Below are 17,943 nucleotides of genomic sequence, written 5' to 3' on the forward strand. Positions count from 1 at the left end.
CACAAATTTGAGAAATATACAGGCAGAGAGAAAGAACAGTTGAGGCAGGGGAAGAAAAGAGAAAAGAGAAGGGGGAGTGAGGGACTATCCGAAACAGATTTGGGTACCTATCTATAAGTGGTGTCCGGGCATTGTAGCCTGCTGGAGTTTTTATTTTGTAGAAGTGCTCGAAGCCACTGAGCTCTTACCTTATAGTCAGTGACGTGAGAGGTGTTTCTAAGATTAGAAAAGGCACGGAGGCCTGGAGGAAGATGAAATAGTGTTCACAGGCAAAATAATGATACACTTTTAAAGCCAACTGACAAGCTGTGAGAACTTATACTGGCAGCTTCCCAGAGAACAAATATGTGGGAATCTCACATCGCGGCAGTCATCGCTAAGCTGCCAGCAGGGACCGAGCCTACCTTATTCCTTCTAGAAGCTTCTCATAGGACTAAGTATTATTGACTCTTAGCAAACATTTGTTGAACCAAACAAAAGCAACAAAAACCCAGACTATGCAGTACCATGGAAACAGCCCCACTTTAACAAACCCCTCAGCCCTGTCTAGTGTTCTAGCTCCATGCTGTGGCTGTGACAAATGATGACCAAAAGCAACTTAGGAGAAGAGAAAGTTCTTTTTGTCTTCTCCTTTCTGGTCATCGTCTATCCACAAAGGAAGTCAGGGCAGGAACTCAAGCAGGAACTTGAAGTATAAACCACGGAGGAAGGCCACTTGCTGGCTCACTTGCTGATTCATGCCTAGCTGGCTTTCTTACACTGCCCAGGACTACCTGCCCAGGGGATGGTGCTGCCCACAGTGGGATGAGCCTCCTCCATCAATTAACAATCAGGACAACCCTTCTCGGACACACATCCACAGCAAGCGTCTAGATGTTAGACCTCACTCAGCTTTGAATTTTAGCACGTGTGGTAGTGTGTCCTTCTCTCAGAAGGCACAGACCATTCCATCATTTTTCTTTTTGCACTTAATCAGAGGTTCGAGTCCTGTCAGCCTTATTCATTGACTGAAGATTCAGCTTTCGCCTCTTGGTTTCAACAGCCATTCAAGATCCTTGATTGGAGTGATTCATAATTAGGAATCCATAAACTGATTATTCTATCGTTTGTTCTTTATTAGCTGGATTCTACTGTATAAAGAGAAACTTGTCTTCTTCATAAACTATATGGTTCTAAAAAGCAAGTGCTGAGTGGGCAAGATGGCTCAGTGGGTGCAGGCCCTTGCAGCCAAGATGGTCCTCAGACCCACATGATGGAAAGGGGAGATGTGACTCCTGTAAGTTACCCTCCGACCTCCACACACATGCTATAGCACATGTGCACACACACACACACACACACACACACACACACACACACACACACACACACGGGCACATGAATAAATGAATATTAGTTTTAAAATGTTTAAAGCAAGTACTTATTTCTTTCTATTTATTTGTTTGTTTGTTTGTTTGTTTATTTATTTTTGTTTTTAGAGACAGGGTTTCTCTGTGTAGCTTTGCGACTTTCCTGGAACTCACTTGGTAGACCAGGCTGGCCTCGAACTCACAGAGATCCACCTGGCTCTGCCTCCCGAGTGCTGGGACTAAAGGTGTGTGCCACCACTGCCCGGCTTCTTTCCCTTTATAATCAGAATAAAATGTTTTCCCAAACCCTCCAAAGGTGACATGGTTTTTGTATCTTATTGGAAGAAACTAACTATAAAAAGGCATCCATGAGATCGCCTGGGGGGGGGGATTGGAACACATTAGCTGCTTGATGATTTGAAGAGGAACTGTTAAGTTTGAAGAGAATGTTGGTCCTATAATAGGTTAAAATTTAGTTCTTAAGGTTTAAGAGATATATGTAAAAATGTTTGCTGAAGAAATGGTGTAGTTCTATACATTCTCTACTGGGTTAAGATTAAGGTTAGGTTTCAGGAGGAGAGAGGTATGGAGAATGGGAGGGCTCACCTGTGATGCCACTGTCATGTCTAAAATGATAAGGATCCCATGCTTGAGAAACAGTAAGTGGCTGCTGCCTTGTAACTTTTAAGGATGTAAAAAGAACTTTGATGTCTTTTTCTTTCCTTCCAGTGCCATCATAGAACACACCAACCGGGTCATCTTCCTGGAAGATGATGACATCGCCGCAGTGGCTGACGGGAAACTCTCCATTCACCGAGTCAAGCGCTCAGCTAGTGATGACCCCTCCCGAGCCATCCAGACCTTGCAGATGGAACTGCAGCAAATAATGAAAGGCAGGTGTCCTCCAAGAGTCCCTGTGCAGTTGCCTTGAAGAGCAGGTGCTCTCGGGGGTCAGAGGATGGAGGGTCCCCTGGACCCCCAAAGCTGCAGGGTCTAAGGTGAAAACTGGATGGTCACTGTATCTGACCCTCTTTCATATGATTTGTTTCCATAGCATCAGACAGGAAAACACCTGAAGACACTCTTTAAATTCTCTGGGGGGAAGTGACATCTTGGCAGAAAATTAAAAAGCAACAGCAGCTAAGCCTTTTGCTAGGGTTTTCCTGGCTCCCAGTTAAGCTATAAAAATTAAAGTCACTTACCTTGGTGATGTTTCCATGGCCAGGCAACTTCAGTGCATTTATGCAGAAGGAGATCTTCGAGCAGCCAGAATCTGTTTTTAATACCATGAGAGGTCGGGTGAATTTTGAGACCAACACAGGTGAGAAGCCCCTGTCCATGCCCTGCTCCACTGAAAGCAGTCATATATAGAGTCAACATTAATACCCTGCCTCGTGTCCTGCAGTGCTCCTGGGTGGCTTGAAGGACCATTTGAAGGAGATTCGACGATGCCGAAGGCTCATCGTGATTGGCTGTGGAACCAGCTACCACGCTGCTGTGGCTGTAAGTGCAAAACACCAGACCTTCAGGTAGTCCTGGGAAGTTAACAGTAGCCAAGACCAAGATGCTGGTCATAATATTGTCATGCATTGGCCTCTGATTTTGATCAAGTCCTTGTACTCATTCCCATGAGCCAGCTTGAGAAGTGTACTAAGCCCATTCTTCTAGCAAGATGGCCTGGGAGTGGCCAAAGTTCCCATACCACTGGGACAGCAATGCACCACGTCATAAACTGTCCTTAGAAGCCCAGTGCCCTGTGTCCCTGTGAGGCCCATTACTGACTTCAGTGTCTATTCTTTTTGGCTTCAGACACGGCAAGTTTTAGAGGAACTGACCGAGCTCCCTGTGATGGTTGAACTTGCCAGTGATTTTCTGGACAGGAACACACCTGTGTTCAGGGATGATGTTTGTTTCTTCATAAGCCAATCAGGTAAGGGAGACAGGCAGCATGGCCAGGTTTTCACTGGCTCATCTCCAAGTTCTCTTCTTTATACATCTTCACCCTCCCTCTTCTTCCAATGCATCCTCTGAGCGTCTGCTGCGTACCACACATGATCTCAAGCACTGGGTCATTTAAACCCTTAAAAGCATCTGGTACTACAACACCGTATGATGCTGTGTGAGTTTTCCTGGGGAAAGGTGACCAAATAGGTTTTCACCCCACAGAGGTCAGTCACCAAGACAGACTAAAGAAGTGATCCCACCCAAGGCTGGCTTAGTGAGCCAGTGAGTTATTGAGCTTACTTACAGGAGGATAGGTGACTCAAAGGCTGCTGCATCAGGGAATAATAGCGCTCCCCGGCATGGGTCATGACCTGTGAGAGCTGCATCCATGGAGCTCCCTCAGGAGAAGCTGGCTTCCCCTGCCATTCTAAGCCTTCTAGCACTTCCGAGAACACTCCTCAACATGTTCCTAAATGTTTCCTGGGCATAGTTTAGAGGAGAAAAAAAAATCTCAATTCTGCTGGGTTGAGAGTCCCATCCGGGTTGGGGATTTAGCTCAGTGGTAGAGCTCTTGCCTAGCAAGTGCAAGGCCCTGGGTTCGGTCCTCAGCTCTGGAAAAAAAAAAAAAAGGAAAGAGTCCCATCCTTGTATTCCTTGGTGGGCTGTGTCCAAGCTTTGGAGGCCTGCTATGTGCAGTGTCCACACTGTCCAGCAGGGGGAGGCATGGAGACACGGTTTTGGTTAAAGCCGGGAGTGCTTTCTTTCCCTTAGCTTGAGTGAGCCTTACCTGGGTGTCATCCTCACACCTGGTAAAGGTGTGCTCCAGCTGAGCCATATCCTTGGGGTCGCCCCTAGAGATTGAAGGAGGGGTTTTGAAAATTTTCAATTTTGGTAAATTCCAAACTTTTATTAAAGCAGGAATATTCATATAACGAGTTATCCAACCTTAGGAATTGCCATCCAAGCCAACTTAGGGTCATCCATGTGCGCCATTCACCCGTCTCCTCCTTTGGATCATCTGGAAGCTGATCCCAACCCTGAGCATTGTGTGACATCTCTCTGCATAGATAATTCAGAATGTGAGACAAAGATGATAAAGCATAAACCCATAATATCATTATCACAATCGAACATTGAACATACTCTTCTAATATCATAGGGAGAGATTTTAATATTGTTTACATTTTGAATTTTTAATACCATTTCCATTTTCATGACAAGCTGAGAAAAACTAGTACAGACTCGCCCACCACCCCACGGACTGACTGCCTTTGGGTCAATGTTCCCATCACAGCCGAAATGTAGCTCATAAATAGGTAGAAAAATGGGTAAATTTCATGGGAAAAACAGTACAGTGGCAGGCCTAGGGACAGAAGTATCCAGTTTTTAAAGGAGATTTAAGCAAACAGCAAGCTACCAAAACCAGAGATTAAGGCTAATGCAGACAGTACCATCCTTTGCCTTTTCTTCCTGCTGCTCCTGACTTCGAGTCCTGTACAGTGAACCCAGAAGTCAACAGAGAAAAAGGAAAAGGGATTAAACCATCTGGAAGCTGGTGACACCAATTTTGGGGACAGGTCAGCAACTAAGTTGAACACAGTCAAGAGCAGTGACCATGTAGATGGAACAATCAGAGGGTTGGGAATTCACTGGGCTTGATTTTATGGTCGGCCTTGTATCGCTTTGAGTTTCTTTAAAACTGGCGAATAGGGAGTTGGTGCCGGCTTCTGCTGTTGATGTGGCCTAATTAGAAAAACTATTTGAGTCCACACTGGGAAGTTTCAAGAAATGTGTCCTTCAAACATGTTCTATTTGAGAAGCACCATGTGGGCAGTCTCGCTTTTCAATGTTTATACCTCAGCAAATTCGACCCAGGCAGCCTAGAGTCCCAGAAGGGCATTCCAAGCCAGCTGCAAGGCCTGGATGGAGATAATGAGTCACATTCCTCCACACTCCTCATCCGGAAGGGAAATGAGGACTGAGGCCCCCATGGAGCTGACATGAGGATTCAAAAGAAAACAGGGGACAAGAACACACTTGTTACATAAATAGTAATGAGATCTTCAATCTAAGAAACAGGAAAGATTCTGAACCCTTGCTTTCTTTTCAAAGGTTAGACAGGCTTTGAATTTCGAAGCAGGAGGGGTAGGGGTGAATGAGGAGGCGGGGAGGCGGGGAGGAGAGGCTTCTAACTAGCCTAGCACCAGCATGCTCACGGACAGCATCCCCATGTTGCAGGAGAGACTGCAGACACGCTTCTGGCGCTGCGGTACTGTAAGGACCGCGGGGCGCTGACTGTGGGCATCACCAACACTGTGGGCAGCTCCATCTCCCGGGAGACCGACTGTGGCGTCCACATCAACGCAGGGCCGGAGATCGGGGTGGCCAGCACCAAGGTACGAATTGCTGAATTCTCCAGGGAGAACCTGGGTGATGGCATCGGCTGGAGAGACGGGTGTCCTTGCCATTGCAGCTGGCTCCCCTCCTCTCCTCTCTCCGTTCCTCTCCTCTCTTAGTCTTTTCATTACATCTCTCTCCCATCTTTGTCCACGCTGTGGTTCAGCTCTCCTATGTCCTTTAACACCTTTGGGACGGCTGTCTAAAGTCTTCACGGGCCCCCTCCTTTGTCCTCAGGCTTACACCAGCCAGTTCATCTCTCTGGTGATGTTTGGTTTGATGATGTCTGAAGACCGAATTTCTCTACAAAACAGGAGGCAAGAGATCATCCGGGGCCTCAGATCTTTGCCTGGTAAGTCCTGGGACATGGCTTTCTGTGTTTCCAAATCCACTGAGCTCCTTTGGGTCATTCGGATGCTGTGAATGACTCTCTCCTTCTAGATCTTTCTACCCAATGATAACTCCTACACCCCCCCCCCCCCCCCCAAACTGCCCAGTAAATCCTGCTTAGGCCAAAACTTAAAGCCTCAGTGGTCAGCAGAGCTCCAGCACCTCCTCCGTCCTCCTCTCCGGAGTGCCTCAGCTGCTAAGTAGCAAGATCTGCCCCCTCAGTGACGGATGTTTACCGTAAAATAAAGGAAGTTAGCCCTGCCCTTCAAGAGAAACAAACAACAGTACTTGTTGCCAACAATAAAGGTCAATTTTTCAATCATCATTTAGAATTTGGAAAACTTAGGTTGGGGATTTAGCTCAGTGGTAGAGCGCTTGCCTAGCAAGCACAAGGCCCTGGGTTCGGTCCTCAGCTCTGGCAAAAAAAATAATAATAATAATGGCAAATAGAATTTGGAAAACTTCTCTCTGCTTAGCCAATTCCCAGATTTGAAGGTTTTGTTGTTGTTTGTTTGTTTGTTTGTTTGTTTGTTTAACTAAGAAGTTGGAGATTTTTAACATGGTGATTTGTAAAATAAAGTTTGTAACTAAATGTGTCCATTTTAGATTTGAGTGCAAAGCAGGCCAAATGTAAAAAAATATAGAGAAACTACTTGCAACTCCCCATTTCAAGAAACTTGCTTCTTGTCTGATAGAGAATCAAAAAAACACTTCCTTGATTTGAAGACGTTTTACACCTTTCCCTTTCCCAAACGTAAGTCTTTGTAAGGTCTGGTGAGATACCTGCACTCCAGTAACAACGGTAAAAGCCACAATAGTTCAAATGCAGAAGCGGATGTGGTGTCAACTCTTAACAAAAAGTCAGACCCTAAAAACACATAAAGGTGTTGGGCTGCTCAGGTCACTCAGTAGGTAAAGCTCTTGCTGCCAAGTCTGACCCCCCAGTTTGATCCCCCAAACACACACGGTGAAAAAACTGCCCCCTGCAAGTTGTTTCCAACCCCCACATGTAATAAAAATTTTTTAAAGATGTCCAACAATACCATTCTTCTCACTCATTTTTTTTCAAACATCTATCATTATAGGCTTATTACTATTACTATTTCCCAATGAATGCAGCAGCATTTTTAAAGGTTTTTTGTTTTGTTTTGTTTTGTCTTTGTTTGTTTGTTTTTCAAAGCAAGGTTTCTCTGTGTATCCCTGGCTGTCCTGGAGCTTGCTCCAGGCTGGCCTCTAACTCAGTGCCTCTGCCTCCCAAGTGCTGGGATTAAAGGGGTGCACCACCACCACCCTGATAGTTTAAAAGTTTTTAATTAGTGTTCTTTTCTTTCTTTTTGTTGTTGTTGTTGTTAATTTGTTTTCTTTAATTAAAAGTGTATATTACCTTACCCAGCTAATTAGTGTTATCTTCAAATCCAATAAGTATTGAGAGTTATAACTCACAAGATCAAAGGCTTTTGAGTACATTAATTTGTAAGAGTATAATAAACAGAGTTCCAGCACCAGGAAGTTTGATCATAACAGATCTGACTTACACTGGCTTCCCCTTGGGACTCAGCCTAGGGCAAGGAACTGAGGGGTTAATTTGGAATTTCAGTCCTGTGTCTTCCCAGGGCATGATTTAATCTCTCAGGCTCTTGGTTTACTTCCTGTAACATGGAGCTGGAAATGAGAGCTCATAGCCTGCCCTATAGATGCTCACAAGCATGCTCATGCAAACAGGAACTTCCAACCCGATAAGGTCCTGGCCAGTATCCTAAGTTATCACAGAATTGAGTTTAAACAGAGTTTAAAGCCCTTCTAAATAACTCAAGGAAGCAGTGTCTCCTGAGCAATGTAAGTTTCTAAACCTTGTTATAGCTAATGATTTTCCTCGTGAATATTTGGAAGTCAGAACGACTGGCTCTGTCCCTTATCTCTTTGCATTGCTTAGAGCTGATCAAAGAAGTATTATTGCTGGATGAGAAGATCCATGACCTGGCCCTGGAGCTCTATACACAAAGGTCACTCCTGGTGATGGGACGGGGATACAACTATGCCACATGCCTGGAAGGAGCCTTGGTAAGTTCCTCTCTGCCCAGCCTCCACCTCTAATAGCTGATTGCACAGCTTGCTAGGACAACATGGAGGCAGGCTAAGGAGATGCTGCAAGAAGCCAATGGGAAGGAGGGCAGGGCATAGTGTTGGAAAGGAAGGGTTTGCAAACTCCCTAGGCACCCTCATGAGCCTGCCTTGAGCTTTGACTCTTACCTTGGTGTCACAGAAATAAGTGTAAGTGAAGTAGGTATCAGTCCCCAGGGAGTTCTCAGTCACCAGAGAGAAAGGGAACATTGGGTAAAGCTCTTACAAGTACCTGTCCTGTGAGAATCTATATGTAAAAAAAAGGCTGGTATGTGCTTGTAATCCCAGCACTGGGGAGGCAGAGACAGGAGGATCTCTGGGCATTGTAGAATATTATTTTAAGGTGTGCTACTTTTATTTATGTTACATTTGTTTAACTCTGTGAAGCTTTGTTACTTTGCCTGTCTAAAACACCCAACTGGTCTAATAAAGAGCTAAACGGCCATTAGCAACGTAGGAGAGAGAGAGGGATAAGAGGGGCTGGCAGGCAGAGAGAATATATAGAAGAAAAAATCTGGGAGGAGAGGAAGAAATATCCAGAGAAGGAGGAGGACTCCAGGGACCAGCCACCCAGCTACATAGCAAGCCATGGAGTAAGATTAAGATCTACAGAAGACAAGGGGAAAGCCCAGAGACAAAGGGTAGATGAGATAATTTAAAGTTAAGGAAAGCTGGCTAACAACAAGCCAAGCTAAGGCCAGGCATTTATAAGTAAGAATAAGCTTCTGAGTGTGATTTGAGAGCTGGGTGGTGGGCCCCCCAAAATAGTAATAAAAAACAACATCTGGGGCTCACTTGTCAGCCAGTCTAGTTTAAGTGGGGAGCACCATGTTCCAGTGAAGGATCATGTCTCAAAAACCAAAGTGGGTGACTCTTGAGGAATGACATCAAGGTATACATGCACACGCGCACACACACACACACACACACACACACACACACACACACACACACACACACCTCTGTACACCCAGATTGCCTAGAGGAGGTAAATCAAATTCAGGTCCACTACCACAAGCAACCTATGGGGGAAGGATTTTGGAAGCTGGAAATTACAAGATCTCTATATTCCTTGTGACCCTCAAACTTCCAATGGGGGCAGAACTTGCATTCCCACAGCAATGAGCCTGAATTTAAAAAAAAAAAATTGATGACTAGCTGTTTTGTCCTGTGACAATGAATTACTAATGGGAGAGAAAGTTAGTAGGGCTGAGACAAGGTGCTGGACGTGTAAGGCTACTGAAGGCTGGCAAAGCTGACTCCTGGGCTTCCAAATGTCTCACTTTGTTTGCTGTTTATAGATCAGAATGCCATACAAGGTTAAAGGGATTCCGTGCTCCAGGTGAGACATCCCTGTGAACCAGAACAGGAGTACCGAGCGTATTGGCTCCCCTCCTTATCTACCAGTCAGTAGATGGGTGGCTCACAAAAGACATTCAGGGACTATTACAGATGGTTGTAGCTGGGAGTAAATTGACCTCCAAGTATCAGCTTCCAATATACGCATTTTATGCAGATTAATTCTTTCCTCATGTTACTGGTTCACTGTAAAGGCTCAGACCAAGGGTACGGATGAACCCGAGATGCAGGGATAGACAGATACACAGATCAAGGTGTCCGGGAAGGGATGTGGCATTTCGATGTCATCTATGATCATGCCACTCTCCAGAAACCATTTATTCAGTGACCCAGAAGCTCTCCCAGGCATCCTTTTGTGTTTTTATGGAGGCTTCCTTACATACAGGTTTAATCGATTTAGTCATTGGCCACTGATGATGAACATAGCCTTCAGCCCACGTTGGCTCTGCAAGGATGAGTTGCTGTAAAGTTGGAAATCCCAACCCTCTACACCAGCCTTGTTCTACATAGTAGAGACCTGTCCTGTTGCTATTATTAGCAAGGAAAGATACCTGTCACTTTGAACACTGTAAGGATTTCAGGGACTACATGCTAAAAAATAAAAGGGACAGAGACCAAACATATGTGTCCGTTGCTTTCCTCCTTGCTGAGACAAAATGCCAGATAAAAGCAACTTTTTTGGAAGGAAGGAAGGGTATGCTTTGGCTCTCAGTTGGGGATATAGTCCATCCGGATGGGGAAGGCATATGGTAGCTTTTCATGCTCTGTCCACAGGGAACAGAGACAGATGCTGGTGTCCAGCTTCCTTTCTTTTTATTCTGTCCAGGACCCCAGCCTATGGACCATTTTACCCATGCTTAGGGTGGGTCTCCCCACCTCTGTGAAGCCAATCTAAAAATGTACTCACACCATGCCCAGAAGTTGGTTTTTATGGAATTTTAAATCCCACCAAGTTGACTGTAAAGATTACTACTGGGCCCTTTTCCAACATTGGTCAATCCCTGCTCTGTGAACTCCGGTTGCTTCCGAGACTCCAACTCCCATAAGGAAGATAGTGCTGGGCGTTCAGGGGCACAGAAGAGGCAAAGTCTGGGTGGGGTGCACTGTCAGTTCCCTGATACTTCTGTTCTCTGGCTGTGGGGGTCAGTTGCGGGGGCAAAGCGCTGCTAATGAAAGATGCACATTCAGCTGTGTCTCCGAGTTGGTCTTTGAGGAAAGAAAGGGGTGTTTAGGTTGCTGTTGGTACAAGTCAATGGCCTCTGTGTGGTCACTTGGAGGCCAGCACACCAGCTGTCTGTAGTCTCCAAGGAGAAGCCTCGTTCCTCACAGGGCTTGCCTGACCCAAATAACTAGTTCTAGACATGTGGAGGAATATATTCTTTAACATTCTCATTGGTGTAGTGATGAAAACTTCACAGTAAATGAACGGAAATGGATCTACTTGAACAAAGGGGGAAAATTCACATAATAGCCTGGGGTATGGGAATTTGCTAGCTAGGTCAATCTAAGCAATTGTTTAGATGTGATTAAGGATCTAAAATTGGGAGAATCGTTAGCCATCTAATTGAATAAGAGCATATCTAAGCAGAATACAATGCCACCATTATCTGTGGTAACTGGGGAGGCCACGTGGCTTGCCGTGGGGGTGGGGGTGAAGGCAAACAGGACTGAGGCTAACTTTCTGTCTGAGTGCATGGAGCTGAAGAGAGGTGTCACTGTTGTGCCTGGGGGCAGCCAGGTTGCTGCCCGGGCAACCTTGTCCAAGCTCTGGACAGCAGCCCATCCTCTCTCCTGGCCCAGAGCATCCCTTGCTGCTGTTGACCTGTCTACGCCCCCATCTGCCTTGAGACCTTTAGCTCTTACCCTATAGTAAACCCCTCTCCCAGCATCCCTCTGCCTTCTCTGGCCACCTTCCTGGTGTAACAGTGATCCCGACTTGTGTCTCCGTAGAAAATTAAAGAGATAACGTACATGCACTCGGAAGGGATCCTGGCTGGAGAGCTGAAGCACGGGCCCCTGGCCCTCGTCGACAAGCAGATGCCGGTCATCATGGTCATCATGAAGGACCCTTGCTTTGCCAAATGCCAGAATGCCCTGCAGCAGGTCACTGCCCGCCAGGTGAGGGCTCTCCTACAAACCAAGGACCCTGCTTTCCTGTTCCGTACCCGTACACATACCCATCTCACCGACGGCTGTCTGTGGGTGTGACCACACTCTGTCCTACCGCTTTCCTCTACATTAATCTCTTCATGTGGAGGAGGAGCCTGTCCGTGCCATGTCAGATGAATGGAAATCAGAGGACATCTTGGAGGAGTTAGTTCTTTTTTTCTATCTCATGTGTGTTCTGGGTCTGGAACTCAGGTCTTCAGGCTTGCTGGCAGAAGCATATATCCACTAAGTCATTTCACTGGCTCACTGGGCTCCCTTTTGAATACCACACAAATCTGGCAAGAAACCAAGGAGTCTGAAGTCATATCCTCTAGCTCCTTAGTCAGGGCCAATGACCAGACTGTCACTGACCTGCCTTGGATTCTAGGGCTGGGGACAGAGGAGGTGCTTCCAGGGCCAGGGCAGCATCTGGAGTTTCCTCCGAGGGTTGCTGTGATCCAATTCTGATGCTAACTTTGCAGAGTTAAGTCAGACATCACAGGGTGAGTGCACAGTCCTTCATAAGACTGTCCTCCCATCTGAACCCACACACGAGGAACTAATGGGCACTCGAACCCCAGACTGGCTGCAAATTTGGGGCCTCCCCAGACCCCCCTCACATTTGTTAATTCTCTGGCACAACTCTTAGAACCTAGAAAAGGGCAATATTTATTATTAAGATATTATTATGAAGAATTCAAATTAGGGCCTGCCCCAGAAGAAGAAGCCGTAGTGTGAAGGTCCCAGATGGGTAGCTTCTGTCGTCTTGAACTTGCTATATAGATCTAGCTTGCCTGGCTACATTGGTGAGTTTCACCAGAGCAGCCCCTTGACCTTCTGACTTCACGACTTTCCTTGTGGTTTCATTAAGCAGACATGGATGACTAAATCTTGAACCATGTGGTTGAACTTGCTCTCCTGCCCTGCTTCTGTGGTCAGCAATTCCAAGCTTCAACTCTCTAATCATGGTTTATCTTTCCAGCATGGTCAGTCCCCATCCTGAAACTACTTGTGGTCTCTCATGAGTGATCCTGATATTGATAAACTCAGGCATAGTGCAAGGGGTTCACTGTGAACAGTGGCACCTCTAATCTCTCAAAATCCAAAGGTAGATTGGCTCCCTCCCGGGAACTAAGCAGCCATGTGTATTATTCACTGGCCTCAGAGATAGATAGGAGGGCAGAGAGCATTTGGGTCCACGAAGTTACAGGTAGGTCAAATCCAGTAAGATGCATGAGCCTGCACAGCCACATGTGTCTCAGCACAGTGGTTAGAATAAAAACGAGTATATAAAGTTAGTGTGAAACTAGTAAACTAAGCCAGGTGGGGGTGGCACATGCCTTTAAACCCAGCCTTCGTGAAGCAGAGGCAGGTGAATCTCTATGAGTTCAAAGCCAACCTGGCCTACAAAGTGAGTCCCAGGACAGCTAAGGATACACAGAGAACCCCTGTCTTGGGGGGAAAAAGGTATACTAGTATAAAAACACACCTGTGTCATTTTCTACTGAAAACCCTCTCACAGTGACCCCTCTCCCACTCTGCATCACACGGCCCCTTTTTACATCCCACTGAGTTTCAGGTCTTTGCCTGTCCTGATTCCCACTCATGCCAAGCTCATTCTTTCCCTCTGAGCCTTTGCCCTGGCTCTTCCTATTGTTTTTGGGGTAGGACTAGGGAAGGGTTTTAATGAAAATAGCTTCATAGTCGAATGCAAAGAGCTCCATGGCTCTTTCTATGTAGCCAAGGCTGGCTTGAACTTGCTACATAGATCTAGCTTGCCTGGCTTTGTCCTCCCAAACCATCTTAATTACTTCTTGTTTGCTGTGATAAAATACCTTGATAAAAGCAATTTTATAAGTTATTGGGACTCATGGCTCAAGGATCTGTCATGGTAGCAGGGTTTGAGGAAGCAGGTATTCAAACTGCATTTTCTGGCTCTCAGTCTGCTTTCTCCTTTCTCTGCAGTCCAGGACCATAGCCTAGGAAATGGTACCACCCACTTTCATGATGTGTTCTCTACCTCAGTTGGCATAATCTAGATAATCCCTCACAGACATGCATGGAGGCAGTCAGTGTTAACACGTACAAAGCTTATTAATATCTCTCACTCATGTTTTATTGCCCCTGTGGCATTTATCCAAAATTCATCTTTGTTCATGATTTTATTTCCATCACTGGATTTTGAGGCCCTTTAGAGTTAGGAGTGGGTCAGGACCAGGCACTTGGAAGCCAGTTAACAAAGGAATGATGAATAGCGGTGGAAAGTGCAGCCAGCCACCTGGCCAGGGAAGGGGAAGAAACACACCAAGAAGCACCGCACACTGTCCTTTGCACGTGGCACGCACATGACCTCACCGGTAATTCTAGCAAAGTCAAAGTGATGAATATTATCGCCACAGTAGTGCTGACTCCAGAAAATGCCAAAAACTCTGCTGGGTGCAAGAGAGGGTTTGCTTCTTTCAGAGGTGCAGTCTTTTATGGGCCTGTCTCTCTGCTTTAGGGTCGTCCAATCATACTGTGTTCCAGGGATGACACCGAGAGTTCCAAGTTCGCGTACAAAACCATCGAGCTGCCCCACACAGTCGACTGTCTCCAGGGCATCCTGAGTGTCATTCCACTGCAGCTTCTGTCCTTCCACTTGGCTGTCCTCCGAGGCTATGATGTAAGTCTAAACTTTGCATGAGCACAGCCAAGAGAAACAGGAAGCTTCATTGGTTTGATATCAATGCATTTTTATTTTTTATTGGCATTTGTATGTACGTATTTATGGGGCACAGGGTACCATTTTAATGCATAGATACAGTATTCAGTAATGGCATAGTTGCCTTTTTTTTTTAATGCTTATTTGGATTAAATACTCATTGGAGAAATAATGTCACTTAAAGTAACTTTCATTTTAAGGTTGTTTAGATTCCTCAAGAACTGCAAAAAATAAACCATCATCCAGAGGCAGCGTTGATCAACACGGTCAATATTTCATTCAATTTTTTTCTCCTGTACATGCAAATTTTAAAAAACATTTTTCAAGGCAGGACTGATGTAGAATACTTGGAAGGCCAACACTCAAGAAGCTAAGACAGGGGATGACAAATATGAGGGAGCCTGTGCTACATTGAGAGACTCAACTACAAAAAGAAAAAACAAAAACTTTAATATTGTACCAAAGTTAAAGTTCTGTTTCTTTCCTGTATTATTTATATTGATTTTTTCATCTTTATGAAGTTGTTACCTACCTTTAATTGTTGTATAGTATTCCATCAAAATCTTTATTTTAAAATTTTTATTTATGTTTCTGTATGTGTCCATGTAACTATATGCCACACGCATGCAGTGCCCTCAGAAACCCAAAGAGGGCATCAGATCCCTCTTGGAATTACTACACAGGTGGTTGTGAGCCACTGATGTGGGAAGCTAACTCAGATCCTCTGGTACAGCAAAGCACTCTCAACCACTGAGATGTCTCTGTGGCTGCCATTATAAGTTTATAGCATGACTTTCTGAACAATTACTTAACTAGTCTGCTGTTTCCAATTTTTCATTTTATGAGTAACACTGCAGTGAACATGTTTGAATGCACATCTTTGTCCCACATTTAAGATTTATCATTATGGAAAAAATGGTTTGACATTTTGAGACTTAGTGACATTGAAATTGTGCCCCAGAAAAGAATCAATGTATGATCTCACCAGCAAATGTGTAAGAACACAATTCACTGTGTAAAACAAAACAGATACTGTGTTACGGGTTTGGTTTGGTTTTGATTTGGGGTTTTTGTTTGTTTGTTTGTTTTTGAGACAGGGTTTCTCTGTGTAGCCCTGGCTATCTGGAACTAGTTCTGTAGACCAGGCTGGCCTCGAAGTCACAGAAGTCCTCGTGCCTCTGCCTCTACAAAGGCATGCAACACCACCACCAGGCTACAGTTTTTTGTTTTGTTTTGTTTTGGGTTTTTGGTTAGTTTTTTTTTTTTTTTTTTTTTTTTTTTTTTTTTTTTTGTTTTTTTGTTTTTTTTGTTTTTGGTTTTGGTTTTTTGATTCAGGGTTTCTCTGTGTAGCTTTGCACCTTTCCTGGAACTCACTTTGTAGCCCAGGCTGGCAGGCTGGCCTCGAACTCACAGAGATCCACCTGCCTTTGCCTCCCAAGTGCTGGGATTAAAGGCTTGCGCCACCACTGCCCGGCTCAGGCTACAGTTTTAAAAAGCTTATAAATTATAACAATTCAAAGAACAATATCCTAGACACCTAAATGTATGTCATCTAATTGACGCTTGATAACTTTTGGTTGTATTTTTTTTCATCTTTTCTTAGCATATAAATAAAATACCTTTTTGCACACCAAGTGGAAGTTCACTTTATTACCTATCCTCAGTCATATTTCCTTCTCAGTCTTTACCAACGCAACAAGTCATGGCTTGAGAAATGTATGTGTATCCTTCCAAAAAAAATGTGAATTTTTTTCATTAATTTTTCCAGTGCTGGTGGTCAAATCAGGTCTTACATATGCTGTGCACTCTATCTTTGAGTTAAACCCCAATCCTGGAAAGTAAATTTTTGGTTTTTTTTTTTCTTTTTACTGCAGCTTTGTGTGTCTGTGTGTGTGTGTGTCTGTGTGTGTGTGTGATTTGGTGTACATGAGTGCAGGTGACTGCAGAGGGTCTCAGATCTCTTGGAGCTGGGGTTACAGGCAGTTGTGAGCCTCCTGATAGAAATGCTGGGAACAGAACTTGGGCCCTCTGCAAGACCAGTGTGAACTGTTATCCACTGGACTATCCCTCCAGCCCCTGCTTGTGCATTTCGATGGGCTCTTGCTGTGTAGCCTGAGCTGGGCTTTGACTTGTACAACCTGGCTTGCCTGTGCTCTACTGTCTGCCTCAGCCTCCTGAGTGCTGAGATTACAAGAGAGCACCACCATACCTGTGACTGCAAAGTGACTTTTTAACAGCACCCACCAGGCTACCTGATGTAAAAGATATGAAGGACACAATAGGACACATGTCAAGTCATAACTAATGTTTATTGAGTGAAGGAAATCTGTACTGTTAAAGAAAGCCTCTTGCAATATGGAATCCACTTTCAAAACAGAGGTGTTCAGGTAGATTGGTTAGAGGTGATTGGGAAGAAACAGCATGTTACTGGCATCTGTGAGATAATGAATAAATTGCTATGTGGTAGAGGCTGGTCTTGAACCTCTGATCCTCCTGCCTTCCAAGTTTGTGTGGTTGCATGCCTGTTTTATGAGGTGCTGGGGATGAAACCCATATTTTTGTGCGTACTAAGCTAAGCAAGGACTCTGTCAACTGAGCTTTATCCTTTGCCTTCCCATCTTTCTTTTTAGGTTGACTTTCCCAGGAACCTGGCCAAGTCTGTCACTGTGGAATGAGAACAGGACTTCCATGACAAGACCATCATCACCTGCAGACTGATTAAAGACCTGAACTGACTGCAAAGGTGCCACATGGGAAAAGAAGTGGGCCTTCCACGGGCCCCCCCGTGCTCCCAGTAGAGCTTGACAGCTTTGACGTGCCTTGTACCCAAGTGCTTTGCTTACAGGAAATGCTGTTGTTTCTCTGTGTCCTGAAGTCACTGAGGAGAAGGAATTGTTTACACATGGGGATCGGAGCAGACTTTCCACTACTGTGCAATAGAGATACCGCTCTCTTCAGAGTAACTGTGAACCTTTTTTTAACCAACACTAGCTAGTTTTAAAAGATGAAATATTTATAATGATGATTGTATAGCTTTTAAGTTATTTTTCTAGTATGTGGCTTTCTGTAGCCGTGGAAATGCCCGGACCGTGCATCTGGGATACCCAGTGTGCTGTCTCTGGGCTCACTCCTGGCGAGTGTCATTCATCTCAGTTCTGGGCACAAGGCATGAGCCCTTTGTCTCCTTTTTCCTTTTCTTCCCTCCATAAGATGCTCCTGACTCCTGTCCCCTGACATCAGTGAGTTCCCTCTACCCACTTCCGATGCCTCCTCTGAGCTCAATTGAAGTCTCCACTTCTTCCAGTATCCTCAGATGGGCTCAAATCCCTCAGCTCTCTGACTTTTACTTAATCAGATCATGGATCTTTTTTAAGCCCAGGCAGCACTTTGGTCCCTGCTCCCCATTCATAGTAAACCAGCCTGAAATGCCCCATGCAAGAAAGCGGTTTTGAGGGGGCTGCCCTGCTCTGTTTAAAAGCGTGCACAATCAATGTACTATGCAATTTTACAACAATAAAGACAGTGCAACTTTTT

At 45.0% G+C, this 17,943-nt stretch overlaps 1 protein-coding gene across 2 annotated transcripts in view; it reads left to right on the forward strand.

Moving 5' to 3' along the window:
* Gfpt2 (glutamine-fructose-6-phosphate transaminase 2) overlaps nucleotides 1-17,943 on the forward strand; it is a 45,569-nt gene extending 27,626 nt beyond the window's left edge. For both annotated transcript variants that reach the window (XM_036197756.1, XM_036197757.1), the window contains 10 exons: nucleotides 2,079-2,242; nucleotides 2,575-2,670; nucleotides 2,755-2,852; nucleotides 3,159-3,279; nucleotides 5,532-5,689; nucleotides 5,928-6,042; nucleotides 8,014-8,141; nucleotides 11,511-11,678; nucleotides 14,209-14,370; nucleotides 17,040-17,943. In XM_036197756.1, the coding sequence (XP_036053649.1) occupies nucleotides 2,079-2,242; nucleotides 2,575-2,670; nucleotides 2,755-2,852; nucleotides 3,159-3,279; nucleotides 5,532-5,689; nucleotides 5,928-6,042; nucleotides 8,014-8,141; nucleotides 11,511-11,678; nucleotides 14,209-14,370; nucleotides 17,040-17,084 (1,255 nt within the window). In that variant the 3' untranslated portion in view covers nucleotides 17,085-17,943. The remainder of the gene's footprint in view (nucleotides 1-2,078; nucleotides 2,243-2,574; nucleotides 2,671-2,754; nucleotides 2,853-3,158; nucleotides 3,280-5,531; nucleotides 5,690-5,927; nucleotides 6,043-8,013; nucleotides 8,142-11,510; nucleotides 11,679-14,208; nucleotides 14,371-17,039) is intronic.

Source organism: Onychomys torridus, chromosome 8 (genome assembly GCF_903995425.1).
Source record: "Onychomys torridus chromosome 8, mOncTor1.1, whole genome shotgun sequence".
Lineage (NCBI taxonomy): Eukaryota > Metazoa > Chordata > Mammalia > Rodentia > Cricetidae > Onychomys > Onychomys torridus.